General features: G+C 41.1%; 1 protein-coding gene across 1 annotated transcript in view; it reads left to right on the top strand.

Annotated features, from left to right (window-relative positions):
* The first annotated feature begins 318 nt into the window (after positions 1-318).
* The window catches only part of SLC25A24 (solute carrier family 25 member 24), a 32,878-nt gene continuing 5,237 nt past the window's right edge, over positions 319-27,959 (top strand). Inside the window, exons 1-6 of the mRNA XM_075182577.1 lie at positions 319-1,169; positions 8,589-8,715; positions 15,236-15,323; positions 18,702-18,813; positions 19,072-19,230; positions 19,491-19,640. Of these exons, the coding sequence (XP_075038678.1) occupies positions 987-1,169; positions 8,589-8,715; positions 15,236-15,323; positions 18,702-18,813; positions 19,072-19,230; positions 19,491-19,640 (819 nt within the window). The 5' untranslated portion in view covers positions 319-986. The remainder of the gene's footprint in view (positions 1,170-8,588; positions 8,716-15,235; positions 15,324-18,701; positions 18,814-19,071; positions 19,231-19,490; positions 19,641-27,959) is intronic.

Genomic DNA, 27,959 nt, shown 5'->3' with positions numbered 1-27,959 from the left:
GTTACACAGTGACCCCCTAGCGAGGCAATCGGGTACTACAGATTACCAGAATCAAGAAAAATGACTACCAGCGGCGTTCGTCAGTGTGGGAGTCTAGCGACATCCAGTGGATAGAAATGGCGGTGCAAAAGATAGACCCTGCCATGAATAACATATTGTAGATTCACGACAGATGTTTTAACGTTCACATTTCATTACTCACAAATGTGGCCCCGGAACTACTTAGTATTTTTATCACGTGTCCGTCTAAACACTGTCACTACTGTCAGATAAGTGGTTACATGATTGTACTTAAGTGACGTGTGTATGGCGGTGGAGGGTGTGGGAGGAAATGGTGCTGGCGCTGGATGATAAGGTTATACAGACAGGTATGGGGTGGGGGTAAGTCACGCCTGTCATGTGTGCTGTTGGAATATAATCCCAAACTTCATACAAATATTATGGATGACAAGTGTAGTAATCATCTCAGCCTCCTCCCTAACACATAGTAATGAAATCCTTCCCATGAAATAAAGCTATGTACAGAGGGGAACCAAGCATATGCCAGATACATGTCTGTGGTTAGAGGGAGAGTCAGGTATATACAACATAGTGCTGTATTAAATGATATGGTGAGAAAACCTGTGGTTGCCAAGGGGTTAATGAGTGTGAAATGAGAGAAGGGAGGTTCAGGGGCACAGCCCAATTGTGGGAGGTGGAGAAAGAGAAATATTTGTAGAAAGGGAGGAGACAAGGAGAGAAATACTGGTATTTCTCCTCCTTTTTGTGCAGGGAATTCCCTCCCAGACATATCTGAAGCCTCCCTCCCTCTCTCTGGGCGGTGTACTCACTGTCACTACTCTTATAGACTTTTCTACATTTTGTATTTTGGCCTGTTTTCTTCAGCTCTTTCTCTGCTGCCTACCAATCTGTCACTCCTTCCCTGGCATACTTACTCATTTCATTAGTTCTCCTAAATTCACCAGAGCCTCACACCCACCATAACGATGATTGAACAAATGAAGACATTGGTGCTGTGCAGGGCTTTCTGCGAGGGATCAGACACACATACCAAGTATGCAGAGCTCTTCCATAAATTAGATATTAATAAAGATGGAAAGGTGGATATTCTGGAGCTGCAACAAGGCCTGAAGGCAATGGGCATGGCAGTTGGAGGAGGCGCAGAAGAGGTAGGTTTTATGTATGTGTTGGACTAGATTGCATGCTCTTAGATCAAGAGGCTTTATGTGATCTTATTATGTACTGATCTACTGGTAATGACAATACTCTAACAAATACAAAGCAATAAGTGATTTAGCAGGAAAATCAAATTACAATGATTAAGTTATGACTTAAGAGTTTTCAGGACAGTATTTTTGCTTATTAAGTTTTTTGCAAACATGAGAAAGTGATATAGGCCTGGGAACAAATGTGTTTAAAGTGATGCTAAAATGTGCTATGAAAATGTACTGAATATTTGTGCACTCATGCTGGCAGTCTATCTTTCTGCACTGCAGTCACATCACAATGACCAATCCTTAGGGCTACCTGAGTGCCTGAACCAGAAATCAGCAGCATAATCGTATCAATGCCCCTAGACAGAAAATTAAAAGAAAATTACAAAACTTAATATACCATTACAGTCTAAGTAGTTTTATTGCATGCACACAATCACAATGCAGAGATCCGTCTATGGGTACCAAGCATAAGTCGTCCTCCCTGGCATACATGACACAAGGAATCATAGAAAATACTTTGTTTTCTTTGCTAAGTCAAAACTATTTAGTAAGCTTTCTCCTATCTTCTTGTATGTTCATATTCAGTGAAAATATGCATCCTTGTACTTGCTTCTTGTGTATTCAATTTATGTTTGTCCAGTGTGTGTATATGTATGTATGTATGTATGTATGTGTGTGTGTGTATATATATATATATATATATATATATATATATATATATATATATATATATATATATATATATAATCTTAGTTTTATTGTTATGCATTCTGTTCAGCTACGATTTCTTTATATATTTTATTTCCATATTGCACTGCAGGATACTGTGGCCCCTACCCCCATAGTGACTATATGCATCCCATTGATTTTTTTTAAATTATGTAGTTGAGCTGGTTTTCCCACGAATGTTTTTTTATAAAAAAACAATTATTTCTTCAATAACCATTTAACATGCTTCGCTTCTCACCCATGTGTTATTTGAATTGAGGCCTTGATTTATTTCCTACATATAGATCATTCACCATTTATTTGGGCCTTCTCTAACTTGTTTCTAGTGAGTGCATGTAAATATTTATGGCTGGTTGTGCTACAGGATCAATATCTGCAGGGAGTGGTGAGGCTTGTAACAGGGATGAGGAGATTGGCTCAACATAAAAAGCAAAGTCCCCAATCAAACCATAAATTAGGCTAGACATTGCACTGATAAGTATTCTGTGTTGCGGAGCAAACAGTAGGTTGCCAGCAAGAGCAAATATGGACACTTTATGGAAGGATTAAGGCCTAGTAACTAGAATGTGTGTCACACAGACAAACATTATCTTGCCCCCTTGGTCTAGCATTGCGAAACATACACACTCTGTATTATCTTACACTGATATCTTTAGAGAGCAGTAAAGTGCATGTACAGAAATGGGTTAGTGCTATGGGAGCTTCTCTCTAAACTTTGTTAGACATAATAGGCCAATGCAGAGTGAGTACTGCACCAGTTTGCGAAGCATAACATGTGTAGAATTGCACTGTGTGTGGCGGGATGCTTATACACCTACACAGAACTACATGATTATGGTACTTCCACTTGTTTGCCATTGGTCGAGGGCAGGTGCAAATGGATGATGATGATGATGATGACTACGACAGTTGCCAGCAATAAAAACGGCTTGTGGTTGGCTGTTTGCAAACTCTCCACTGATAATTATAGATGCTTTCTTTGTTGCATGTGCATATACTATATATTTTTGTGTGTGTGTGTTTTTCAGAATTTTCTTTTCATGTACGTGAGATGGACAGTTGTTTTTTGTTTTCTCCTAGAGAGGTCTACAGGTCACTGTTTATGCTGTACTCTCCTGTCTAATGAGAATGGTTGTATCTGCAAGCAGTGACCTGCCTCACACACCTTATAAGTAAATAAATCATCCTACTATGGGTAAGCAGACTAATATCTAACTGTATAGAACTGCTTGTGGCCCAGCCTACACAACTACAGTGAAGAACTTAGAATGTAATAGAACTTCTGGCCACGCTTACTCTTGGAGTCCATAAGCCAATGGTGGGCAACAGGTGGCCCTAGGGCCACATGCAGTCTTCTGTGCCTTCCTTCACCTGCTGCCCTCAGCTCCTTCCTACTTTATTGTCTGATTTGTTTGTTATAACTTGGAAGACCTGTTTAAATGTTATTACACATAGATGTTTCTTTGATTCGTTTTATTATTTTAACTTATTACTGAATGTTTGGCCTTTTTTAAGGTAAACCCGTTATATTCCTTGTTGTCAGATATATTGGGGATAATATAAAGGGACATAATGCTGGAAAATCCCCCAACAATACAATGTCTAACATTTACAATAGTTTTATGGTCGATAAAACAACAGCGATCCCAGGTCTGCGAGTTAGTTTTTTCAAACTGTATTGCATAGTAAATCCAAGTAAGTACCATACCAATAATGACCATATCTTTTGTTAATCATTTGTAGAAGAAAAGTGAAATAACATTTAACTGTACTTATATATCATGTTATCAATTTCAGTGTCCACAATTTTCTTTCTGCCTAAATAACGAGCTTTCTTTATAATGTAATTTGATCTTTTTCTTTCTTCTCCACCTATACTGCTGTGTTGGGCTTTTCAGCACTTTTGCATCTTATCTGATCAGCACAGTCTGATTTGCTTGCTCTAGCCAAACCCATAAAGAGTAATTTGTATTTTCTAGTTTTTAACAAACATCCTGTGGTACTGTGTAGCTCCGGACTCTCTGCATGCTCCACTTTCATGCACAATTGCTGATAGTTGAAGTGTTAATTCCATGGTGTAAAAACAGGTACTTGCTATTGATAATTTTTCAACTTATCTAGCGAGGTCCAAGGCACTGTGGTGGTTGAGGAAAGGCAAGAGCAAAAAGGATATTTAATTTTAATTTTGTGGAAAGTTTTAAAGTGTTTGGTTAGTAATATGCTTTGTTCACTATTGTTGTTTTGGACCTGCTAAGCTGTTTAGTTACTTTAAGGCCGGCGGTAGTCGGTTTCATGGTATGGACTACCCCGACAGAGAAGACAACGACATAAGGAGTCCAAATCAATAGTCCACCGACCTGCCAAAAAACCCTACTTACCAGAATGCAGATTACTTCATATCACGACTCGCTCTCTTGTCGACTGTAGAAAATGACGTCATCACCAACCGCGACTTGGCTTAAAGCGGCGATGGACGGACCCGCCTGCCATTTATGTCATGTAAGTATTATTTTAGAGGTTAAGGTTATGATTAGGGTTAACCCTAACTCCTAACCCTAATACCTCTAACACCCCTAACTCTTAAAACAGTACTTACACAACATAAATGACAGGCGGGTCCGACCAAGTCGCGGTTGGTGATGACGTCATTTTCTCCAGTCGGCGACAGTGTGTGTCGTGATATTAAGTAATCTGCATTCCGGTAAGTAGTTTTTGCAGGTCGGTGTACTATTGAATCGGACTCCTCATGTAGTTATCTTCTCTGTCGGGGTAGTCAGTACCGTTAATAGGTACTACACCCATTTAAGGGATTAGGCTTTGATTAGTTATATATACAGGTTACTAGTATGGATTTATAGCAGTAGATTTATTAAACATTCTAAAAAGGAAAAGTAGAGGTGTTACTTATATCAACCAATCAGATTCTAGCTATCGTATGTCTAGTACATTCTAGAAAATGATAGCTAGAATCTGATTGGTTACTATGGGCAACATCTCCACTTTTCCTTTTTAGAAGGTGTTCTAAATCTACCTCATAGTCCTTTCTTCCAGAAGAGAGTGTAAAAGGTTGATGCATGTATTGCTGTGCTGAATAATATACATTCAATAACTGAAGTGTTTATACTTCACTAAATATGTCCATAATGCTCTCATTCCTGCTCCTTTGCAGCAGGATGACATGTTGGGATGGAAGTGCACCTATAAACAGGCAGTGTTGTGTGACAGCTTTGTAGACTTACTGTGCAGTAAGAGTGTGGAGATGTTGCCTATACCAACCAATCAGATTCTAGTTATCATTTATTCAGTACATTCTGCAAAATGACAGCTAAAATCTGATTGGTTGCTATAGGCAACATCTCCACTTCTTCAAACTTACAGTTTAGTAAATAAACCCCATAGTTCGGCGGTTCCCAAACTGTGCGCCGCGGCTCCCAGGGGTGTCACTGACAGTGACAGCTGCGGGAGAGAGGAGGCTGCTGGGTCCCGGCGCCCGGCGGATTGGTAAGTTTATGTGCTCTTTCTTTTTTTTATGGCTGGGAGCAGCGGAGGAGGACAGAGGGCAGCGGAGGAGGACAGAGGGCAGCGGAGGAGGACAGAGGGGGGCAGAGTGCCTGGATGCAGAGGGGACAGCGTGACAGAGGAGGGGGACAGCGTGACAGAGGAGGGGGACAGCGTGACAGAGGAGGGGGACAGCGTGACAGAGGAGGGGGACAGCGTGACAGAGGAGGGGGACAGCGTGACAGAGGGTAGTGAGAAGTGACAGAGGGGGCAGCGTGACTGGATGCAGAGGGGGAAGTGTGACAGAGGAGGAGGAGGACAGCGTGACAGAGGAGGGGGACAGCGTGAGAGATGGCAGAGGGGGCAACGTGACTGGATGCAGAGGGGGCAGTGTGTCTGGATGTAGAGGGGGCATTTTTGCATACAACTAAATAAGTATTTCTGTCCTGACCTAAATACGTATTACATTTTTTTGACCCAACTACTTCTAAAACAGGACTGCTCAGTAATTATTTTAGAACGGTGCCTTGAAAAAATTTGGAGACTCTAAGGGTGCCGCGAACTGCAAAAGTTTGGGAACCACTGCCATAGTTAGTCCTTGCAAACCTATCAGAAGAGATGAGGTGATTTCAGCCTGGTCGTCCTCTTACTATGGGGTAACAGTGCGAGCAAAAATCAGTAAATATTTCAGTACCATAATTGCTGGTACTGCTCGTATTCGATGGAACATCCCTTTTAATTGAATCAATGACTCTCTTTTAGGAAGTACATCAGTTGAATGGAAATGTTTCTTAGTAATGCTCTGCAGTAGTCATTAAAGTGGTGACAAACACACAGGGAGTTCTGGGACAATACTATTTAACCCTTGCATGGTATGTTTAATCAGTTTCACAGTGTAAACCCATAATAAGATGTGAGGTCATTCATGTGACAATAGAGTCTATTGATAAAGTTGGTGTGGTTGCCAAACTCATGCAAACTTGCTAACTGTCCCAAAGTCATGCTATCCATTCTTTCAGCACAAGGTATCTGCAATAGCAGATTAAATGGAGTGTTCATGAACAGAGCTCTCTATCTCTATCTCTATCCACACACATACATACACTTGAATCACTTTTGTAATCGGGCAGAAACAATTTAAAACATCTGTATATAAATTGCTTTCAGCAAACTAATGATTATATGGCTATTTGTCAGGTGCACTATACAGAAAACAACTTCAGCTTTGCTAGAAAGGGACGATAATCCAAGTAATAAAAGAATAAAAATATTCAATTGTTTTCATATATTCTGCCTACACTATATAAATTACCCCCCTAATTACGACTATGTTTAAGCATAGATTTGAATTGCATACGTTTTTGTAGACTGTGGGCTAGATTTACTAAGCTGCGGGTTTGAAAAAGTGGGGATGTTGCCTATAGCAACCAATCAGATTCTAGCTGTCATTTTGTAGAAAGCACTAAATAAATGAAAGCTAGAATCTGATTGGTTGCTATAGGCAACATCCCCACTTTTTCAAACCCACGGCTTAATAAATCTAGCCCTGTGTCTCTTTAAAAGTGTGTCATAGTTCAGCATCCCATGAAATAGAACCTGTGATTATTTTATTTTTTTTAATATGTGCCAACCCGTTTGCCCTTTGAAATATAAACTTGTCACATAGAGGAAGCATAAAGCTTAGTGACTCATCCTGTACAATCAGATATTTGAGTTAGTGTCCTGGGTCCAAGTGTTTATCTTTTATCTTCTCTACCAGTGAGAAAAGCATTGTACATATGAGAAGTCCCTTTATATGGAGGTTATTAACACCTGGCGGGAGATATTGTATTTTTCTTTCTTTATTAAAATCTACAACTGACTCCTAATTTACACACAAATTATGTAAATGTTCTAATTATAACGTAGCGGTGGCGTTATTAGCTGTAGCATCGTTACACAGAGTGATCATGAGGAGCTGAGCACTCGTGTGTGAGCCTGTTTATAGGGTGTTCATCGAGGATGGTAGACGTCACAAACTAGTCCCTTGCTTTCAGTAACTGCACTAGGACTGCAGCCTGACACTTCTGCAAGGTAAAACAAAAATACCTTTGTGACAGATACTGGATAATCTTTCACTGCTGCTGATAGTTCGCGTGGGTGACTCCTCTGTGCTGCGCTACGCAATAGATGTCGGGTGTGATGACGTCACCCCCGACATTCACTGCGAGCGCCACACGGAGGAGGAGACCAGGGAGGGAGCCGGAGCGCCAGCTGATGTGACCGCAAGGTAAGTATTTTTATTTTTTTTGCAGGATTTTTTTTTTCAGCGCTGCCCCCTTGCCACAACCAAAACTCCTGCTGGGCCACATTTACAGGCATGCTGGGCCGCATGCGGCCCGCGGGTTGGACAACCATGATTTAATCCCTGTTTGAGGAGAGTGTGTGTTGCCTGTTAGGATGTATAAATACAGTCTTTCATCTTCTTATTAGTAATTACTCTTCCTGGGCTTAATTCAAGAAATAGATTAATATAATGCACAGTATCTCACTCAATAGCACCATGTACTATTTGAATATATCACCGCAGATGGCTTGGCAGCAAACTCTGCAGTATGAATAGGCTGTCTTGGTGAGTGATCTCCAGCGGCTATCGAAGGTCTCCATCAACTTTCCAAAACCAATTGCCTGCATTCTAATATTCCACAACCTGTACAGCATTGTAGTCCACTTATTAAGTATAACACTACAATGTATATAATCTCTGCATTTAAGTTATGATAGTGAATGCTTAGCTTGTAAGACCCAGAAGGGAGAATGAGAGACGGGAAGGACCTTTTGGGCTTATTAAAATCTTTGATTTTACTTTTGGTTAATAATTGTAAAGATCAATCTTTTTTCATATTATGTGATTCAATTAAATTGGTATATCACTGCTTGTATTCATTTGGTATAATTTATTAATGATTTTTTATGATTAATTTGTATGAATAAATATTTTTTGACTATTGTTTTGAAGCCACTTTAATTCAGCTTTATTCAGTATTTTCTGTGCTCCTATTTGACTACTGCAAGGTAACTTGTGATTTCTTTTAGAAATGTACAGTAGGAATGCAGTACTTTATATATGATAACTTTGTACTTCTTGCTCTCATTTACCTTCAGAAAATTGTGGCAGCTGGTGACACAAATAAGGATGGACAACTGGATTTTGGGGAGTTTATGAAGTATCTAGAGGAACATGAGAAAAAAATGAAAATTGCCTTTACCAGCCTGGACAAAAATAAAGATGGTGAGACACTGACAAGTTTCCTTCCCAATGGCCTTTTCTGCAGAATTCTGTCTGTTTTTATTGGTTAAATTAATCAGACATCATTTTTAGATGTAATATTCTGAATTCATGAATATTATCTGCTGGATATTTTATTGGGGTTTAACATCATGCTCTTTCTTGGTGCACCTATAAAGGCTCAAACATACAGATGCTTTTCATTCGATGGTAATTCTCTGTATTCGGGTTAATACATACCCATATTAAGCATAATTTGAATGCACCAAAGTTTAAGGGTCATTGATCCCTACATAAAACATGTGTGTAAGTTCACAGTATCACTGCTAGGAAAAACCTACGGCCAAGCAGATCAGACTCCTATTTAGGAACTACAAGTCCCACATATCCAATAGGCTTGGCGTATAACAAACATTGGATTTTTAGAATACAGAGTCCACATTAGCAGTCACCTGCAAATATATATTTCGTGGCTTATTTTTAAAATCCAAATTGTATGTATAATGGTATTGATGGTATACATGTGAAAATGTGATATCTCTGCACTAAGTAGCAAGCTTACGCTTGCAATTTCCATTTTGGCAAGTCTGCAAGTTATATGTTCCTTCCAATCGTACAGTGTCATACAGACAGAGCAAATCAATTTAGGAGAGTTCTCATGTACAAAACTTGACGCCTTTCGTCCTTGCATAGGACTTGGAGAATGATATTTGGCTGGAGTTTCCACTTGGATAAATAAGTATGGTAATCTAAAGGAAAATGTTTCTATTCTAGTGTCATAATTGCAATCTTTGTGGGCACCTTAGACACCCAGTTAGCTGGTTTAGACCTGATTAGCTGCATACCCCGGGACTACACTTGTTGTAACCCATGGGATCCGGTTGAGCATCCTTATCTGTCCATTTATGGATCCTTTTATCCAAACAGCATGTGTATGTGAAATAGCCCCTGAAACTCTGCATGTACGCACTACCTTATTATATTTAAAGGGTTTATTTCACGCATGGAATACTGGTGTTGCATTGGTGGTGCTGGTATTCTGCCCTGGTCATCGATCCCTTAAACAGATATGGTTATGTGATATTTTCAGAGTCGTCATTTGCTGGCCTACATTGCATGATGGAGATGTTGTGAAAAGCTGTGACCGATTCTGACTGTACCATACAAAGATAACTTCATATAATCATGGTTATCTTTGCTGCACAGTTGTATAAAAGCACACTTCAAAGAAGCCTTGGGACTGGGAGAATGGGCGTGCTCACAAGGACCGCTTATTTTTCACCTCTTCTCTCAGTGCGCACAGTTGGACACACTCTTAAAACCTGTTCCTGGCTATTTTGATCATGAAAGTATTCTTAGCATGGGAAGTACAATATTCATAAGAAGTTATGCCACTTTCTCTTTCCTACCATTGGGGACACTGCGAGACATTTGGGGGTATAGTAGGTGGCACTAGGAGTTTAGGCACTTATCAACTTGTTTGTTCCTCACACTCCTCCCCTAGTATGCCCCTCCTCTCCAGTTTTTTCTAAGTGCCTCAGAGATAGGTCACTTCACTATAGGCTCCTGCCTATACTGTTATTAGTTATAGGTTTTTCACCTTTTTTATTTTTATTCCCTCTTTAGGTGCGGCGCAGGGATCGAACCAAGACTCAGAGGAGTGTAAAGCCTGAGGCTCCCTTCACTCTGATCCCTGCGGAGGAGGCAGCAGCTGCTGAGCTGACTCGCCCCTCGCACAGCTTGCTGGCAGCTTCTCCCCTAGTTAGAACGAGCAGTTGCAGGACACATAAAGCCTTTCAGAACGACAGGTAGAGCAGCTGTTTGTAGGCCGGGCGGGAGTGAAGCTATTACAGTCTCTCCTTTTGTCCCGACATATTTGCCGGCATTGTCCCCCTAGGCAACGAGCTTTGAACAGAAGTCATCACTTCATCTATGGGAGACAATCAGCGATCGCACTCCATAGGAGGTGAAACGCTGAAAAAACAGCGCAGCAGCCTGGGCACATTAACTCTGCCAAGCTGTTGGTGCTAACAGCCGACAGCCAGGTTATAGGGCTGTTCGGCAATGCAGATAGGCAGACTGGACAGCGGAAGCAGGGAGGCGGGATTTCCCCTCCACCAACAGCATGGGCTCTCGAACGGCAGTCATTTCCACAGCATACTGGTGCAGTATACTCTCTTCTAACGCTGTCTTCCACTAGTTTGTGCCTCTGTACCCATATCTGCATTGTTAAGGTTTAATTCTGCTTTTTTACTCTAATTTAATTATATAATTTTATAACAGGCAGAACTTATTGCAGAGTCTGAGACTCTGGTGTACAGGTTCAGGAATACCAGCATATAGCCTGTGTATTTATCCTGCCTCACAGGTTAAAGACATTTATTGTTTGAGGTTTTGGACAGCCTAACCCGGATGCTCTCTGTGAAGTTTATGATGCTAAGGTCTGCAAACGATGTGCTCCCACTCAGGTTTCAGCAGCTGGATAAGCCGGTCTGGCCTAGATCACTGGCAGCATCACTGGCCGTAACTCATTAAGGTGATGTTAGGGTCCGCAAAGGTACGTGAACATCTGTTTTCTAACACCTCTACACACACTCACAGTTCATACCTGCGCCTGGCACATCTGCCCAGACAGTAGCCACTATGCCATGATCCCAGTCTGAGTCCACACACGGGACAGAGACACGGTTGCTAACCATCTCACAGGGATAAGCATGGAGGATTGCTAGTTGGATCTTGATTTACAGAGGATTCCACATCCACTCACAGGGTGGATAATTTCATCCTAAGCATCAAACACACTTTAGGTTCTGCGGAACTTGGGCCGGTGGCTCCATCCGCACTTGTCCTGTTTAAAACACCCTTTCCTCAATGGATGGGCATGAGCATAATTTTGTTTTTCAGAGTTGCTCACAGTGAGGATCAGAATATGTTTCATTCCTCGACAGAGGGTGGCTAGTTGGGTCTGGATTTACATACAAAGACATTATTATCTCGAAGAATTCCACATCCACTCACAGGGTTGGTAATCTCTGCTAGTGCATTAAACACATTTTAACCTTTGCGTAACGTGAGTCTGTGGTTCCATGCGCATACGCCCTATTTAGGAAACCATCTCCTCATAGGAGGGCATGGTATCTGACCTTTGGCAAACGCCAAATAGACAATTAATAGGCTGTGCACTTTTTCCTCTCCCGGCAGAGAAAATAGATGGGAAGGACCCCAGGGGTTGACAGACCTGTTGCTTGCCTGTTCACTTGTTCTGTTATCCCTACGCAGGGCATACGCCCATACAATTGTTTTTCTCTAGGGGTCTCTCTCTGACAAGAAGTGTAACCTGGCCTTCACTTGGCTTAGGTGATGGCAGAATGTTTGTTTACACCTAACAGGGTCATAGTTTCATTCACAAGGCCATCCAACTATGGTCAGAGCAGTTAGCCAGAGACATCCAGGATGACATTCCAAAAACGGAATCTCTCACTTCTGCAGAATTACACAGTAGTATTCAGGGGCCACCAGAGGTAAGAGTACCTCTCTTCCTGTCAGTTCCGCCATGACAAGGACGCTTTCAATCCTTTTGTTCCTTTTTCTGGGGTTGGGGTGCCACATTGCGTGGTCACTCCTCGCCTCCCAAAGAAGCATGGAATACAGGCACAGTTGCAGTTATGTGAGGAACCTATAGGCTTGGTAACATTCCCGGAGGTTGGGGTAATTTATTACAAGCTTCCCCTGGCCCACAATTACACAGGTTCTTCCGTCCCTTTAATCTTGCAGTCCCTCAACAGGCAGACCTGCATTCTCTTGTTTTGGTTGTGGTCACTACGCTCAGTCATTGCAAGCAGTGAGCAAAGAGACTTCCTGGCCTCAATAGACATCAAGCAGGTCTTACAGGTTCCATTCTAGAGGGGGCAGCAGTGTCTCTTCTGCTTTGGCTGTACAAAAGCTTCAGTTTCGGCTGAGGGCCCTGCCCTTCGTTCTGGACACTGTGGCTCGAGGGTTTCCGGAAAAATGGCAGTCAGGGCAGGGTTAATGCACGTCCGGCAAGGCATGATAATACCCTGTCTTTCCGAAGGCTCCATCATCTCTCTCTCTCAGATCCAGATCTCCATCCAGTTCCTGGAAGTGCACAACTTTGTTCAGAAACTACCCATGCCCTCACTCATTCTACCACAGCAGATATTTTTCTAATGCTTCATCTTTTATGCTGTGACCCACAAGGTCTTCCTACCAGAGGACAGGGCCCTCTCACTTCAGCGCAGGGCTACGATGTCCCTAGTGCACACAAAAGTTTCTCTTCTCAGTTGCATGAAGCTTCTGGAAACCAGGGTACCAATGTTCTAGGCAGTAATGTTTGCACGCTTCACTCCCGACATCTCCAGATGGAAATTCTCCACAAAAGGTCTCGATCCCATGTTATTGGACACACAGATCTTCACTCTGTTCTAACCCACTCATATATCTTTCTCGTGGTGGTTAGCCAGAATCAGTCAGGAGTGAGGTCAGTCGTTCATACTCAATTCTCAGGTCACCCTTTACTGCTCAGGATGAGAGACCCTCAGGTGAAATTTTTCCAGTGCCAGGATTTTTCCCTAGATCTTCAGACTGGTGTACCTGTTATTTCCATGTTCCATGTTCTTGTGGACGCTAAAGAGTTTTTAAAAGGGGTGGCTTCCAGCTAATCTGGTGGACCCTCATTTGCCTCGCAGAGCATGGTTCTCATACGTTCGGCAGCTGGTGCCGACACCTCTCTTCCGCCTTCCACTGCAGCCAGAGCTTATAGTTCAGGGGCCTCTCTTGTCACTCTTTAGATCTCGTCTACCTTGGCTCCTAGGTGTTGGACACCAGGGTCTTAGGGCCAGAGGTTCTTCTCAGGGGGCTGGTTGGTACTTTGTATACAGCCCATGGAGCATCTTCCTCAGCCGTTCTCATTGGTCTGGAAATGGTACAGTGTTTGGTGTGAATCACAATGCTTTCCCACGTCCCTGTGCTGGCTCTCTAGGTTGTTTCCTTTGTGAGCTGGCTCCAATAGGAGACTCCGCTTTGGTTCTCTCAAAGTGCAGCCTCCAGCGCTCTCAATCTACCACTGATTTACAGGACCATGGGAAGTTGTTTTTTCTTCAGGTTCATCCCCCCTTTGGTTAGTCAGGTGAAGCCATGGAATCTAAATCTCGTCATCAGAGCGCTTGCTTTGGCCACCTTTTGACCCTCTGATTCTGGTAAATTGTTATCCCAAGGTAAGGGTGTTCCCTTGCATATCGCCTTTGTTCGCAGGGGTTCAGTGTCTGGAGTGTGGATTGCACTCCCGCATTTTACTTTTCCAGGAGGATAGAGCGGTGCGTCACACTGGCCATTATTGGTTCAGAGGATAGTGCCTGCATCCCACGTGATGCAGGGGTTTGTTCTCAAGCACTCTCTTATTCTTTCCCCTTTTCGTGTGACAGTCCTCGTTGGCTGGATGTGGTTCGTGCTCTTGACCGCATCGCCTCTGTCTGTGAGACTAATTCCCTCTTCGTCCTTTCAGACGCTCAGTAGCGGGGTTGGCCAGTTTTCAAATAGTCTCTTGCCCGCTACATCTCTTCCACCATTCTGTTAGATTCTGTTTGTGATCCTCATCCTGTTCAAGTGACTTGTAAAGCTCACTCTCCAGGGGGATTGGCGTTTCTTAGACCGCACGTCAGGGTGCTTCACAGGAGTAGTTGTTCACAGTAGCTACGTCCACATCTTCTGAAGGGATTCTTGGTTGCATGGCTTTGCATCCGAGCGAGCTTTAAGCGCAGGGTGTTGCACGCAGACTTTCCAGAGCAATCCCTCACTTAGAGGCAGCTTTGGTTTGTCCCCAGTGTCTCGCAGTGTCCCCCAATGGTAAGAAAGAGAAAAGAAGATTTTTACTCACCATAAAATCGATTTCTCTTACTCCATTGGGGGACACTGCGCACCCTCCCTTGCTCTGAAAGTAGTGCTATTTTCTGTGTTGCGTCTCCTTTCTTCCTGGCTTGGTTATACAAAACTGAGGTCTGAGCTGGAGAGGAGGGGCATAGTAGGGGAGGAGTGCGAGGAACAAACAAGATAAGTGCCTACACTCCTAGTCCCACCTACTATACCCCCCTAATGTCTCGCAGTGTCCCCCAATGGAGTAAGAGAAACTGATTTTATGGTGAGTAAAAATCTTCTTCTTATCATCTGCTAATGATATCACAGGTCTAGTTGAAGAAATTGGCAACATTTATAGCATAATTATTTGTGAGAGTCCTGGTAACCCCCCCCTTCCTCCAAAAAATAATTAAAATCGGCTAGCACTTTTATTTCTAAAATGTTGCTCATTCTCCTTCTCTGCTTTTAGTGCTTGTCAAATCATCTATAAAGGAACCTATTATAAATGAATGCCAACTACTATAAAATTGTTGCAATGTTTTCTATCCTGAAAAAGAATAATATGTGTCTTCTTTCCAACATACAAATGGTCAGCACTAATTTTATTCTGATCTTTTTCTCCTGTCTTTGTCCTTCATATTTTTTATTTCAGGGAAGATTGAGGCATCAGAGATCGTGAATTCTCTAAAGGCTTTGGGCATTAACATTGCACCAGACCACGCTAAAACAATCCTGAAAAGGTCAGAAAATTGTATTTGTAATGTTAATTTCTGAATACTTGCCACCGAAATACCTTTGTCGCTGGATATGATCATTGTTGATCATCACTCATTTCTCATACTAAACTACCAATGGTTGCCTATCTAAATACAATAATGCAATAGACCATAATCTGAGTATGTCTGTTGTGGTGGATATCTCCTATTTTTAGTTTATTATACATTGATAGCAATACAAATTAAAACTTACACTAATACTTATTTCTTAAATGCAGTCACTTTATGGGGCAGATTTGCACTTTTTCTGATACTACAGTAGAAATCTCCAGTCATTTTTCCTCCTTTCTGTCAAAATCTCCGCTGCAGAGTGTCTCCGGAATGTCCGCGAGCCACTTCGCTGCTAATTGAATTCCTCCCAATAACTTCAAATCTTGCTCAATTTCAATACAATAATATAATATAGTTTGACAATAAATGTTGATCTAAATGGAAAACTTGTGTAATTAGTCCAGTGCATGTTGAAACATTTTTTGACAGTAAATGTCATTTATTTATGTAATTGCGCGTGTTAGTGTAATGAGTTTTGGGGGATTCTTTAGAAACTTGTGGCGTAAGATCCTCATCACACAGTGACATTAGACCCCCCCCCCACCTTATTTCTTTATATTTTACTGTTAAAACACTGCTGATTTCACTGACTTCTTGGTATTCTATAAATCACATAGATGTACTGCAATGGTGTTAGGAATGTACCAGATCCACTTTTTAAGTTTTAGCAAATCCTATTAAGGACTTAGAGTATATTTAAATGATTACAAAAGCTTTCAGAGTTGGCTAAAATTAAGGCATAAAGGAGTTAGGGTTACTAGGTGGTTAAACAGTCAGTTTGTGACCAAAATAAGTTGTTCTTGTTTAAAGTTATGCAAGTGTTGCTGTGTGTCACTGTAATAGTCCTGGACCTCATTAACAAAGAGAAATGGATGTGCAGTGCATAATGTCTGGTATTTGTGTCTGTGCACCTAGATGGTCGTCCAGCGCGCAGCTTGTACATCTCTTCAATTTACTTACACCTTGATGCACCTTTTGACCTTTTATTGTGTTTTTTGATGCTCAACTCTGGTCTTACAAGATCTTCTGGTGGAGTTATAGGCCGACTGGCAGGTCTGTTAACCTTGTGTCATCCTGTAAAGCCAGTCACACCATCAAATATGAGTCATTTGCATCCTTACCACCTCATTTAAATATGTAATTCTGAGAAACAAAATTTTTGTGGCTCCCAGATCTTAATGTACTTCTTGTGTCTACTCTCCTCTTTTAGGAGACGCCTCTGCAAACTAAAGTCGCACCTGGAGCAGAACTGTTTGTGAAACTGTTAATGTCCCTTCAAAAATACAACTTCTTAATGCTTTAGCACTATCCCGTTTATTACATTTTTCATTCAAAGATAATGATAAGAATGAGAGTAGACATCAGGAATGCTTTTGTTTTTTTTTAAATGGCTAAAGTGCTTCTCCGCCGAAGTACAATTGTATGCTCCAAATGCATCTCATCCCAAGTATAGGACAAGACCTTATAGCCACCTCCTGAGAGCTGCTGCAAAGTTTAAGGGGTATATTTACTAAACTGCAGGTTTGAAAAAAATGGAGATGTTGCCTATAGTAACCAATCAGATTCTAGTTGTCATTTTGTAGAATGTAATAAATAACTAGAATCTGATTGGTTGCTACAGGCAACATCTCCACTTTTTCAAACCCGCAGTTCAGTAAATCTAGCCCCAAGTCCTTTTGCTTAGTGCAATAATCATGCATTGGCCAGTGCAGGTAGACGCCGCAGTCTTAATCCATAAATTATTAGGGCCTGAGTTGGACATACGCCCCTTTTGTGTAGAGTAATTTAAAGATCATTTTAGTTTTGTGTATGTAAACCTGGCGTATATATGCTACAGCTGCAGAGCTGGACATATCTTGAGATGCTTCTGATTCCGTATAAGGGGCGTAAATACACGGGTTTTTTGTGAGGATAAATTACTCCCAACATGTATGTATCCAATTCAGCATCAAGCCCTTAGACTCTGGTACACATCTTTTTGCACCTTTCCATATCTGAAGTAATAAATTCCTACCCAGACACTGGTCACTTACACTGATGCATAAAACTAGTGTATGTGCATGGCTAAGGGAAGACTAAGGGATGCCCAGTACAGGTGCCCATCTAGTTATATACACCAGTCCAGTAGAGCGTCCATATGATAATAAAACTTTTTTTTCCGTTGTCCTGGTTAACAAAGGATTTTGTCCGAACATCCATGCACCCTATTTGGAATGATCTCCTAAATACAACTTACTAGTAATCTTTTTACACTGTTAGAATGCCTGGTTGCCAGATACCTTAAGGACATTTCCAGTTTTTTACAATTTTTTTTAAAAATGCATTTGTTCCTCCCTGTGCCCATATAGTGGGTATCCATCTCCATTTTCTGCACTGGATTGAACCCTAAAGAAATTGGGCCTCAACACAAGATGTCCTTATGTCATGCCAGTGTTCTGTTTGCCAGTGTATTTGAATTTGAAAGCACCATCGCTATTGCGTCACTGAGATGAAGTACTGGCTAGATCTATGGCTCATGGATCTTACAGAACGCTCCACTGAGCTCAGGTTTGCACAAAGTCCTCCGTTGTGGAAGACCAATTTTTCAGGGGACCGTCTGGCTCAGATGAAGGGAATTCTAGTTCAGTGACTTTACTAAACATGTACTAAAAGAAGGGTGTATTTGTTATTTTAAACAAAATTTAAACTCTTTTTAGTTTGACAGGAAACAGGAGATATCAAATACAATAAACTTTAAAACATCAATACACAAGTCGTTTCCTCAGAAAGAGGGGTGTATTTTTTTTTAAAGAACATTTGATAGATTGGAAACATTGTCTAACCAGGGCCTGCTAACAAAGGAATGAGAGGTGACGAATGAAAATGGCAAATTATAGCCAACAAAAGGGATAGGTAGTCTTTGTTCTATTACCTAATTAGCATACCTTACTACCTGACAACAAGTCCTCTAAAGTTGGCTTCCAATCTGGATCTATATCCAAATTGTCCGAATGTATGGGCGCCATGGGCCCCATCGATGTGGTTGGCCAATAACTACTCCATCAGGGACTGATTACAGTATTCCTTGGTTATTGATTGTGGTCAGTAGAGGCCCACATGCATGGTGATTTCAGGACAATTTGGTCTAAACTGGGCAAATTGGACATAGTGTTCATCTTTGGTAACTGTATCTACAGCTTTAACATTGTTAGTTAAATTGTTTCTATGAAATAACATAATTTTCCCTATATTACAAACAAAAATCCATGTACTGTTTGACGTAGTTCTGATTCTTATTTTCTTGACCTGCAGTATGGATGCAGATGGCACCCTCACTGTAGACTGGAACGAGTGGAGAGACCACTTTCTCTTTAACCCAGCAGCTAACATTGAGGAAATTATCCGTTACTGGAAACATTCAACGGTGAGCTGGCAGAACAAAGACTTAAACTGATACAAACAAAACATGAATCAGATTTGTGCAAATTCATGTAAATGTTGGTCTCTTGTAAATTTTTTATTATGTTCTCTCTGCTATGAATTGCTAACCCTACATTTGATTTCTCTTACACATAAATTACTGCGGGTGTGTAAACACATGTCAGCAAACAATAGAATGATCCAGGATTATATAATATTATCTTTTATTTCATGTCACACTAACACAGGTTTTTACCTTCAGGTGCTGGATATTGGTGACAGTCTCACTATCCCTGATGAGTTTACAGAGGAGGAGAAGAAGACTGGCCAGTGGTGGAAACAGCTGATAGCTGGGGGTATGGCTGGAGCCGTATCCCGTACAGGAACTGCTCCCCTTGACCGTTTAAAAGTCATGATGCAGGTACAGATTGCAGGAGTTCAATCTATTGTATATAGGGCCATAATTAATATTAATCTAGTCATCACCACCAACTTACCACCACCATTATTTTCTTAATATTGTTTTGCTTCACTTGGTTTAGTAAATGTTTTGCTTTACAACATCAGCTTTCAGGCCTCCATCCTGACAGGTATTTTACAGCAGAAATCCACGAGGTGTAGTTTAAAGTGTAATATTTACTCTCGTTGTGCACTGACTGATTAAACGCTTCACTTTGCCAGGTTCATGGGACCAAAGGAAATGCAAACATGTTGACTGGTCTGAAGCAGATGGTGAAGGAAGGAGGCATCCGATCTCTATGGAGAGGGAATGGAGTGAATGTCATCAAAATTGCCCCAGAGACGGCCATGAAATTCTGGGCATATGACCAGGTAATTAAATGCATATAGTGCAAAATGTACGTCATATGATAAAGTACGTTATCGTCGTGATTTATTTATGTGGCGCCCCAGATTCCACAGCGCCATACAGCAAGAATTACAAGAGTACAGTAAATAAAATCGAACTAAAGAAAGGGTAAAATCCATACAGAATAGTACATAAGCACCAGATATTGCAATGGCACAATTGAGCATAATAACGAAGTACACAAATGTGAGGAGCTATCATAATAAAAACAGGATACAATGCACAGAATAACAACAAGTGGTGTAGGCAGAAGATACAGCACCACTATGCAGTGTAACACATGACAGGGACATGTCAGAGGCATACAAGGTAGACAACCAAGAGACATAGGGTGGATAGGACCCTGCCTGTGAGAGCTTACATTCTAAAAGGAGGGGGAAGAGAGAGGCAGTAGAAGCAGATGGGGCAGATGTTTACATGGTAGAAACGCATTGCTAGTGGGCTGTCCATTCATGATACTATTTTATTGCTCTCCTGGAACAGCACAGGTAAGCGTGATGTTTTAGAGAAAATAGAAGAATGAACTAAGATGGGGAGTCTTAAATTTAATACATAAACATGCAAAATGATGCAAGTGGGACACAAAAATCCAACAGCAGGCTATAAAATGAATGGTGTTGTAATGTCCGTGGTACCTTGGAGTTCTGGTTTCAGATGATGTGAAGGTAACTAAGCAGGGGGAAGAGCCAGTAGGACCCTTTATTGAGTAGGGGTAGGTTTTGGTAGCAGGAAAAGGGTATTGGCAGAAACCTATAACCAGGCCTCTTATGCTGTGATATGTGATCGGTGCCAGTGGTGGGGGGTTGGGGGAGTGTATCTGTGCGTGTGTATCTATGTGCAGCTCCAGTTATGACACTTTTACAGTTCAACTGTCACAGGAAGAACCTACTAAGAGCCGAACTTCCTGTCTGTGCATGCTCAGTAGAGCAATGTGAATGGCTGGAGGCTGCACCAATTCCTGTCTTCACTAGATCACAGGTAACACCACTACCAAGATGGGACAAGGAGCATAGTGCTCCATATTAAGAGGGAGGTTATATTGCCACTTTATAGGCCACTGGTTAGACCTCACCTTTATTACTATGCACAGTTATACAAAAAGACATTACTAAAATAGGGCTACTACAATGGTGCATGGGCTGCTTAACAAAACTTTTAAGGAAATACTTCAAGAGCTGAACATCCACAGCATAAAGAAGAGAATGTACAGAGGTGGTAGAAACATTCAAAATACCGAGCCCACCCGAATTTCACGGATCCGAGTACCAAGTCGAGCCGGCTCCGTACTTTCGCGTGTCCTCGGTGGTGAAAATAAGGCAAAACGTCATCATTGCGTCGTCGGATCTTGTGAGTTTTGGATTTTATAAGTACCACCCTCCACGGAGATCCAGCGCCATTTCACAGAGAGACACAGAAGGGCTAGTAGGATTGTTGGCAGTCTCCAGTGCAGTTGGGCAGCGTTGTTAATGAAAGAGAGGAGGGGTGGCAGTGCTCTTTGCAGTCTCCAGTGACATTGTACTGTGCCATAGCTCTCCCAGAAACAGAAGAGGTGGCAGTTTTCACTGCTGAAACCAAAATTGTAATAATAGGGCTAGCAGTGTGGGTAAGTCTCCAGTGACATTCTACTGTGCCATAGCTCATACAGAAACAGAATGGGTGGCAGCATCCTTGTCACTCTCCAGTCTTCAGTCATGATGATACTAATCCCTCTACGTCATGTGCTAAAGCCGATGTTCAAGTATACAGTGGTTTTAAGACTGGGAAACAAAAATGTAAAAATAGAAAAAAGCTTGTACCGTTTTTTTAAAGAAAAAAACGCCTCTCTAATAAAGGTGAAAGTTTACTGTTGAAAAACATAAAATTGCCAACATGCAATTCTACCCAAAATATTACCAAGCATACCAGCGTCGGCTAGCTCCCTTCTCTCAGCTAGATCCCAGCACCTGCAATTTACACTGTCATCACCCTCACCCTCATCAATGTGTACATCATCCTCACACAATACTAATTCATCACCGCTGGAATCCACCATTACAGAAGTCTCTGTACTTTGGTGTAATTGCCGGTAATGGCCTTCCTCGTGTAATTTGTAGTTCATTTTACGACAGAGCTGTCACGATTTTTGGGCAATTCTTTAACACCAGACCAAATGTAAAAATGTTGTGCAGACTCATCTGCATCACCACTGGGTGTCTTGGGAAAGCTACGTTTTTTTCCTAGCAGCAGTTGCCAAAGAAATTGAGGGAGGATTTGTTGTCGTGTCATGTACCACTTGAGCTGTCAGGAGCTCATTGCATCTCTTGAGAGAAGACATAGCTTTTAACCTAGGATCATGCATAGTTGCCAAAAATGTAGTGATCTGATTTCAAGATGTTGTTGACTCTCTGATCCTGGCGAAGCGAATAAAGTACTTGATCTGCAAGTCCTACATAGTTAGCGGAATTGCTTAGTTTCATTTTCTCCTTCAATTTCTCTTGCTGCTTTTCTAATTAAGGGAATCGCTTGACTCAAGCTAACAGTGTCTCTGAACTCACTTCACAGATGACTACTTAGGGGGGTTTTCAATTGTCGGCGGGATTGCCGAAAATCCCGCGGTCCGCGCAGGATTACCGTTATTACGGTAATCCTGCACGGAAAAAACGTTAATACAGTAATTGATCCCGCGGACAATTGAATACCCCCCTAAGAGTGGTTTCAGCACCTTGCACAACTTGGAAGGTATTCTTCACTGCGCTGGACTAAAGTACATTCCCCCTCAAATTCGATTCTTCATGCAGCAGCTGCAATCTCCTACATGCTGTTGCAGAACACTGAAAATGACCCATATTATTTCTGGACACAGACAGCATTGTCCTGCATGTAGCTGTTATTTTTTAAAAAGCTCTGTACCACCAAGTTGATTGTGTGAGCAAAACAGGGAATATGATGGAATTCTCCCTGCTGTAATGCTATCATATATTGGTGGTGTTATCACAAATGACATCCTCAGGAGAGTCCAAGTGGGATAAGCCATGTTGCAATGACATCCCTTAATGACATGCCACTTTTGTGACCACTTCAGCCATAAAAGTGGTACTCCTTGTCGCTGGAGTGCTTGGTTTGTTAAACCGTACATGTCCTTCTCAATATCTTACATAAGTGTGGGTGGAAGGGCCTAAGGACAATTCCTTCTTGTACCAGTTTTTTCTTTTTTTTCTGCCACTGCTGTGTGGCAATGTTTCCTAGATATCCTGTGAACTGCCATGTGTTTGTGCTCACTGCAGTCTTTGTCCGAAAGTTTATGAAAATAATATTGCGACCAGTGGTCAAAATTGACTGCAAATGACTGGAAATTCGTGTTATTGAGGTTAATAATAATGTAAGAACAAAAGAAAGAGCAAAATAATGTGATTTTAGCAATTTTTCAAAAAAAATACAGATCCAAAACCCACGAAGGCGGTTTTGCCAAAAAACAAAGTTAATCCAGATCCAACACCAAAAACAAAACTGACCACCGGTCAGTGAGCATCTCCAGAATGAAGACTGAAAGATAACATAACCAAAATTATTTTACAGAAAGGGTGATAGATCCAGCAGGTGTGACCAACAAGGGCAGACTAGAAGACTAGGTTATGTTATTTGTCATCAAATTCTGTAGTTCTGTGCTTGGGTTTTTTTACGAGACTACCCATGCACAATGCTTAAGAAAAGGGTAAGTAACGGAGAAAGCTTGGGGGGGGGGTTATTTACAAAGCAGAAACATTAAATAGGGACTAGTGTGATGTTATAATGGGGGGCCTATTAGGTGATACAACCTAGTTCTGCCTAACATACTAAAATGGGGTTATTGGTTAACAATGTGATTTTGAAGTATTTAAGCCCATATACCACTTCACGGTGGCTGCTTTATGTGGGTTCCTACAATAACATTTTGATAAATCAATTTTGGAGCTACTGAATATGCCTTTACATTGGCTTGTTTCATAGACTGCAAACAATGGAGTTAATTATAGTACAAATCGTCCAATGCAGAGTGCAAAATGTGCTTTTCTTGTAATACTTATATATAGTGATATAGTCACCATAGGCATTGGTATGAGCAGGGAATACAAGTGGGTACAATAAGATATGTTTTGATTAGGGCTAAATAGTAATAAACATACATAAGAAACAATATAGTGATATACATTGTTTAGGTGTCAAATGATATGGGGGTCATTTATAAATTAATAGATTTAAATTTATGTAGTCGGTCTGAGAAAACAAATATGGTGAATCAGGGATATTTTATATAGAAATATTTTTCGGAATTACAACACAATAAATTATTAAAATGATTAGTTGTAGTATATTTACATGTAAAAGATAAAGAGGTGATTTCTGACTACAAGGTCAGTAAGAAACCATGAGTATATGACTATATTGTGTAATGTAGAAACGGCTTTGGAATGGCTACATCAGTGTTTTACAAGTCCTTAAATGGATATGTAAGGGAGTAGAAGTGTTGCAATAATATTTATAGCAAGTAACAAATATAAACAAACTATTGCTATATTTTGATACTATGGATATTATTACTGATTCAGTGTTAATTAAGGTTCATGCTGCATTTAATGAAGGTGTATGTGTTTTGTTTTTTTGTGTTTTTTTTTTTGTGGTATATGTGAACAGAAAATTAAAATCCATTCCATTTTGAATGTGTTTGAAAAGATTATTTGTGGATAAACTCATGTAATTGAATGGAGGTTACTGATTGGCTGTACATACTGTAGCTTAAATAATGAATGTGCTGCAGAGACTCAATATACTTCTGAAGAAATTCTTAGGTACAGTGGAGAAAACCATTAAAGAGCTAAATTATCTGTTACTTTCCTTTTATGTACAAGCCAAGATGGAGGAATCTTAATATAACTTTATTCCCTGCCAAGAGATGTACTTACTATAGTTGGGCTGTTTTCACTAGAGGTGCATAAATTGAACAGTGGTAATTGTATTACCGATTGCAACCATTCCGACAAGTGTCATACCTACAAAAAAAAAACGATGTAAATAAAAGCAGACTTATCTGAAAGATGAAGATGAAGAGGCAGATGTCCGATGGCACTGCAGACTGACAGGCAGTGATTCCGACTGACATGCTCTCCGGCACTTCAGTGAGACGTGTGCATCCATATTGATGCATTGGAATCAAGATTGGTTCCTAACTAAAAAGCAAGGAGCACAGAAAAGGTACTATGCTATACGGGCTTCTAAGGAGCTCAGACAGAGCAGAGTAATATCAGCCTGGACCTCGCTGTGTAATATATTTGGCTCCAAAGAAGCTAAAAGGCTATAATATAAGAAAACTGATGATGCAGGTATTTGTTTAAAGTCTTTAGACTCTGGGACTGATTGGATCTTAATTAATGTAAACTTTCTCTGACTTCGGACGTTTGCAGACAAGCAGACTGACGAAGTTCCTGCAAAGTAGATAGTAGATACACACGTGCGGTTAGTTTTGCAGAGCAGCACAAAAACAACATTTTGTGTGCTATTAATCAGTAATACAATACAGTGTTGGACTGTGGCCAAAGTGGAAATTTAGAAGTTGTGGTATGGGGAATGTAAATGAATGGAATTTTATAGTTTTTACAATCAAAGCAGTGAGAGAACTGGTGGTATGGCATACCATCCAATACCAGCCCACTTCCACCACTGGTGTTGGATATATTAAATAATCCAGACCCAAGTTTAATTCTACATACTTATGGGTGCTTCTCCTGCATAGATACACAATTTGGTCCTCATAGGGATTAATTATCCTTGTTTTTAGGTGCATCCAAATCACGGTGTGGCAGAAAGTAAGGCATCGGATCACATATGCATGAAGAAGCACCCATTTAAAATAGTTCTAAAACATACATTTAAAGTTTCAATTTTGTTAAAAATTATGTATGTACAAAAAAGAAAACAGAGACACACTTTTCTTCGGTTTTATAATGTATATTGCTATATGGGGGAATTTCAATTAGCTGCAGAGTGTGTCCGTTTATATATGTGTTTTTCATTTGTTAAATCACTGTGGTTGAAACTTAGAAGACACATAGTAGTGGTCTTTTTCCCTTAGTTTTTCAAGCTGCTCTTGATTTACAGATTGCTATGTGCCATGTTACTACCATGGCAACCACAGTCACATCATCATCATTTATTTATATAGCGCCAACATATTCTGTAGCGCTTTACAATTGGGGACAATCACAGTAAACTAATAAACAAACTGGGTAAAACAAAACAGACAAAGCGATGAGAAGGCCTTGCTCACAAGCTTACAATCTATGAGACAATAAGAGTTTGATACATGAGGTTAAGTCTACATTTTGCATTTCGGCCAGCCAGACTGCAAAGGTAAAAGTGACTCATAAGCGAAATGATCCTGTCACACAACAATGTTGGTCATGGGGTAGTTGTCTAATGTGAAATTGTGTAACGGATGGTAATAGGGTAATGTAGTGAGGTTAAGAGGGTGGTTGAGGAATATTATAAGCTTGTCTGAAGAGGTGGGTTTTCAGAGAATGCTTGAAAGTTTATAGACCAGAGGAGAGTCTTATTGTGCGAGGGAGAGAATTCCATAGAGTGGGTGCAGCCCGAAAACAGTCCTGTAACCGGGAATGGGAGGATGTAATGAGGGTGGATGAGAGACACAGATCTTGTGCAGAACAGATTTGCCGAGTTGGGAGATATTTTCAGATATGAGAGGAGATGTATGTTGGTGCAGCTTTGTTGGTGGCCTTGTAGGTTAGTAAAAGTATTTTATATTGGATTCTGTAGAAAACAGGCAACCAGTGTAGAGACATACAGAGTGATTCAGCAGAGGAATAACGACTTGCAAGGAAAATCAATTTTGCCGCTGCATGTAAAATAGATTGTAGGGGTATGAGTCTATTTTGGGGAAGACCAGTAAGGAGGGAATTGCAATAGTCAATGCGGGAGATAAGTGCATGAATTAAGGTTGTTGCAGTGTCTTGTGTGAGATATGTGCGAATTCTGGAAATGGTTTTTAGATGTATATAACATGATTTAGATATAGAGTCAATGTGGGGAACAAAGGATAGGTGTGAGTCGAGTATTACACCTAGGCAGTGAGCTTGTGGGGTGGGATTTATGGTCATGTTATCAACAGAGATAGAAATGTCAGAAATGCTCTTGTTGGTGGGTGGAAATATTATTAACTCCGTTTTAGAAAGATTAAGTTTGAGTTGGCGAGTGGACATCCAAGATGAAATGGCAGAAAGACAGTTAGTTACACGGGACAACACAGATGTCGAGAGATCAGGAGAGGATAGATAAATTTGGGTATCATCCGCATAGAGATGATACTGAAATCCAAAGGAACTTATTAGTTTTCCAAGAGAAGCAGTATAGATAGAGAACAGCAGAGGACCTAGCACTGATCCTTGCGGTACTCCAACTGATAACGGAAGCGGAGCAGAGGTGGCCCCAGAGATATTAACAGTGAAAGAGCGATTAGAAAGGTAGGATGAGAACCAGGATAGAACAGTGTCTTGAAGACCTAGGGATTGCAGCGTTTGTATGAGAAGAGAGTGGTCAACGGTGTCCAATGCAGCCGAGAGATCCAGGAGAATTAGGAGAGAGTAATGGCATTTAGTTTTAGCAGTGATCAGATCATTGACAACCTTGGTCAACGCAGTCTCTGTGGAGTGTTGAGAACGAAAGCCAGACTGAAGAGGATCCAACAGGTTGTTAGCGGAAAGGAAGCGTGTGAGGCGAGTGTAGGATCAAGAGGACAGGAGGTAGAGTAGGAAGATGAGCAGAAATGTCCTCTTCATTTGTGGGGTCAAATGAAGAGAGGGTGTCAGAGGGTAGTGTGAAAGAATTGAGCTGATTGCTTGTTAAGGAAGAGGATACCATTTCTAGTCTGATCTTATTAATCTTGTCCTTGAAGTAGGAGGAAGCAAGATCCTGGGCACTGATAGTAGACGGAGGGTTCGGGGTGGGAGGATTGAGAAGAGATTTAAATGTGTTTAAAAAGGCGTTTGGGGTTAGAAGCCTGAGCATAGATAAGAGATTGGAAGTATGGTTTGTTTTTTTTTGCATTGTCCAGAACCTTTCGATATGAGCGGTAGATAGAAGTATATGTGAAGAGGTCATTAGAGGTGCGAGGTTTACGCCAGTGACGTTCAGCTTTATGGGAACGTTTTTGAAGATTTTGCGTTGCTGTAGTGTGGTACGGTTGACATGTAATATGTAGTGTCGCTGGAGCCACTTGATCAAGGGCTGTTGCTAAGGTTTGGTGAAAATGAGGA

This window comes from Mixophyes fleayi, chromosome 8, assembly GCF_038048845.1.
Source record: "Mixophyes fleayi isolate aMixFle1 chromosome 8, aMixFle1.hap1, whole genome shotgun sequence".
NCBI classification, from domain to species: domain Eukaryota; kingdom Metazoa; phylum Chordata; class Amphibia; order Anura; family Limnodynastidae; genus Mixophyes; species Mixophyes fleayi.
The sequence above is the reverse complement of the archived record's forward strand: the minus strand, read 5'-3'. Positions and strand labels throughout refer to the sequence as shown.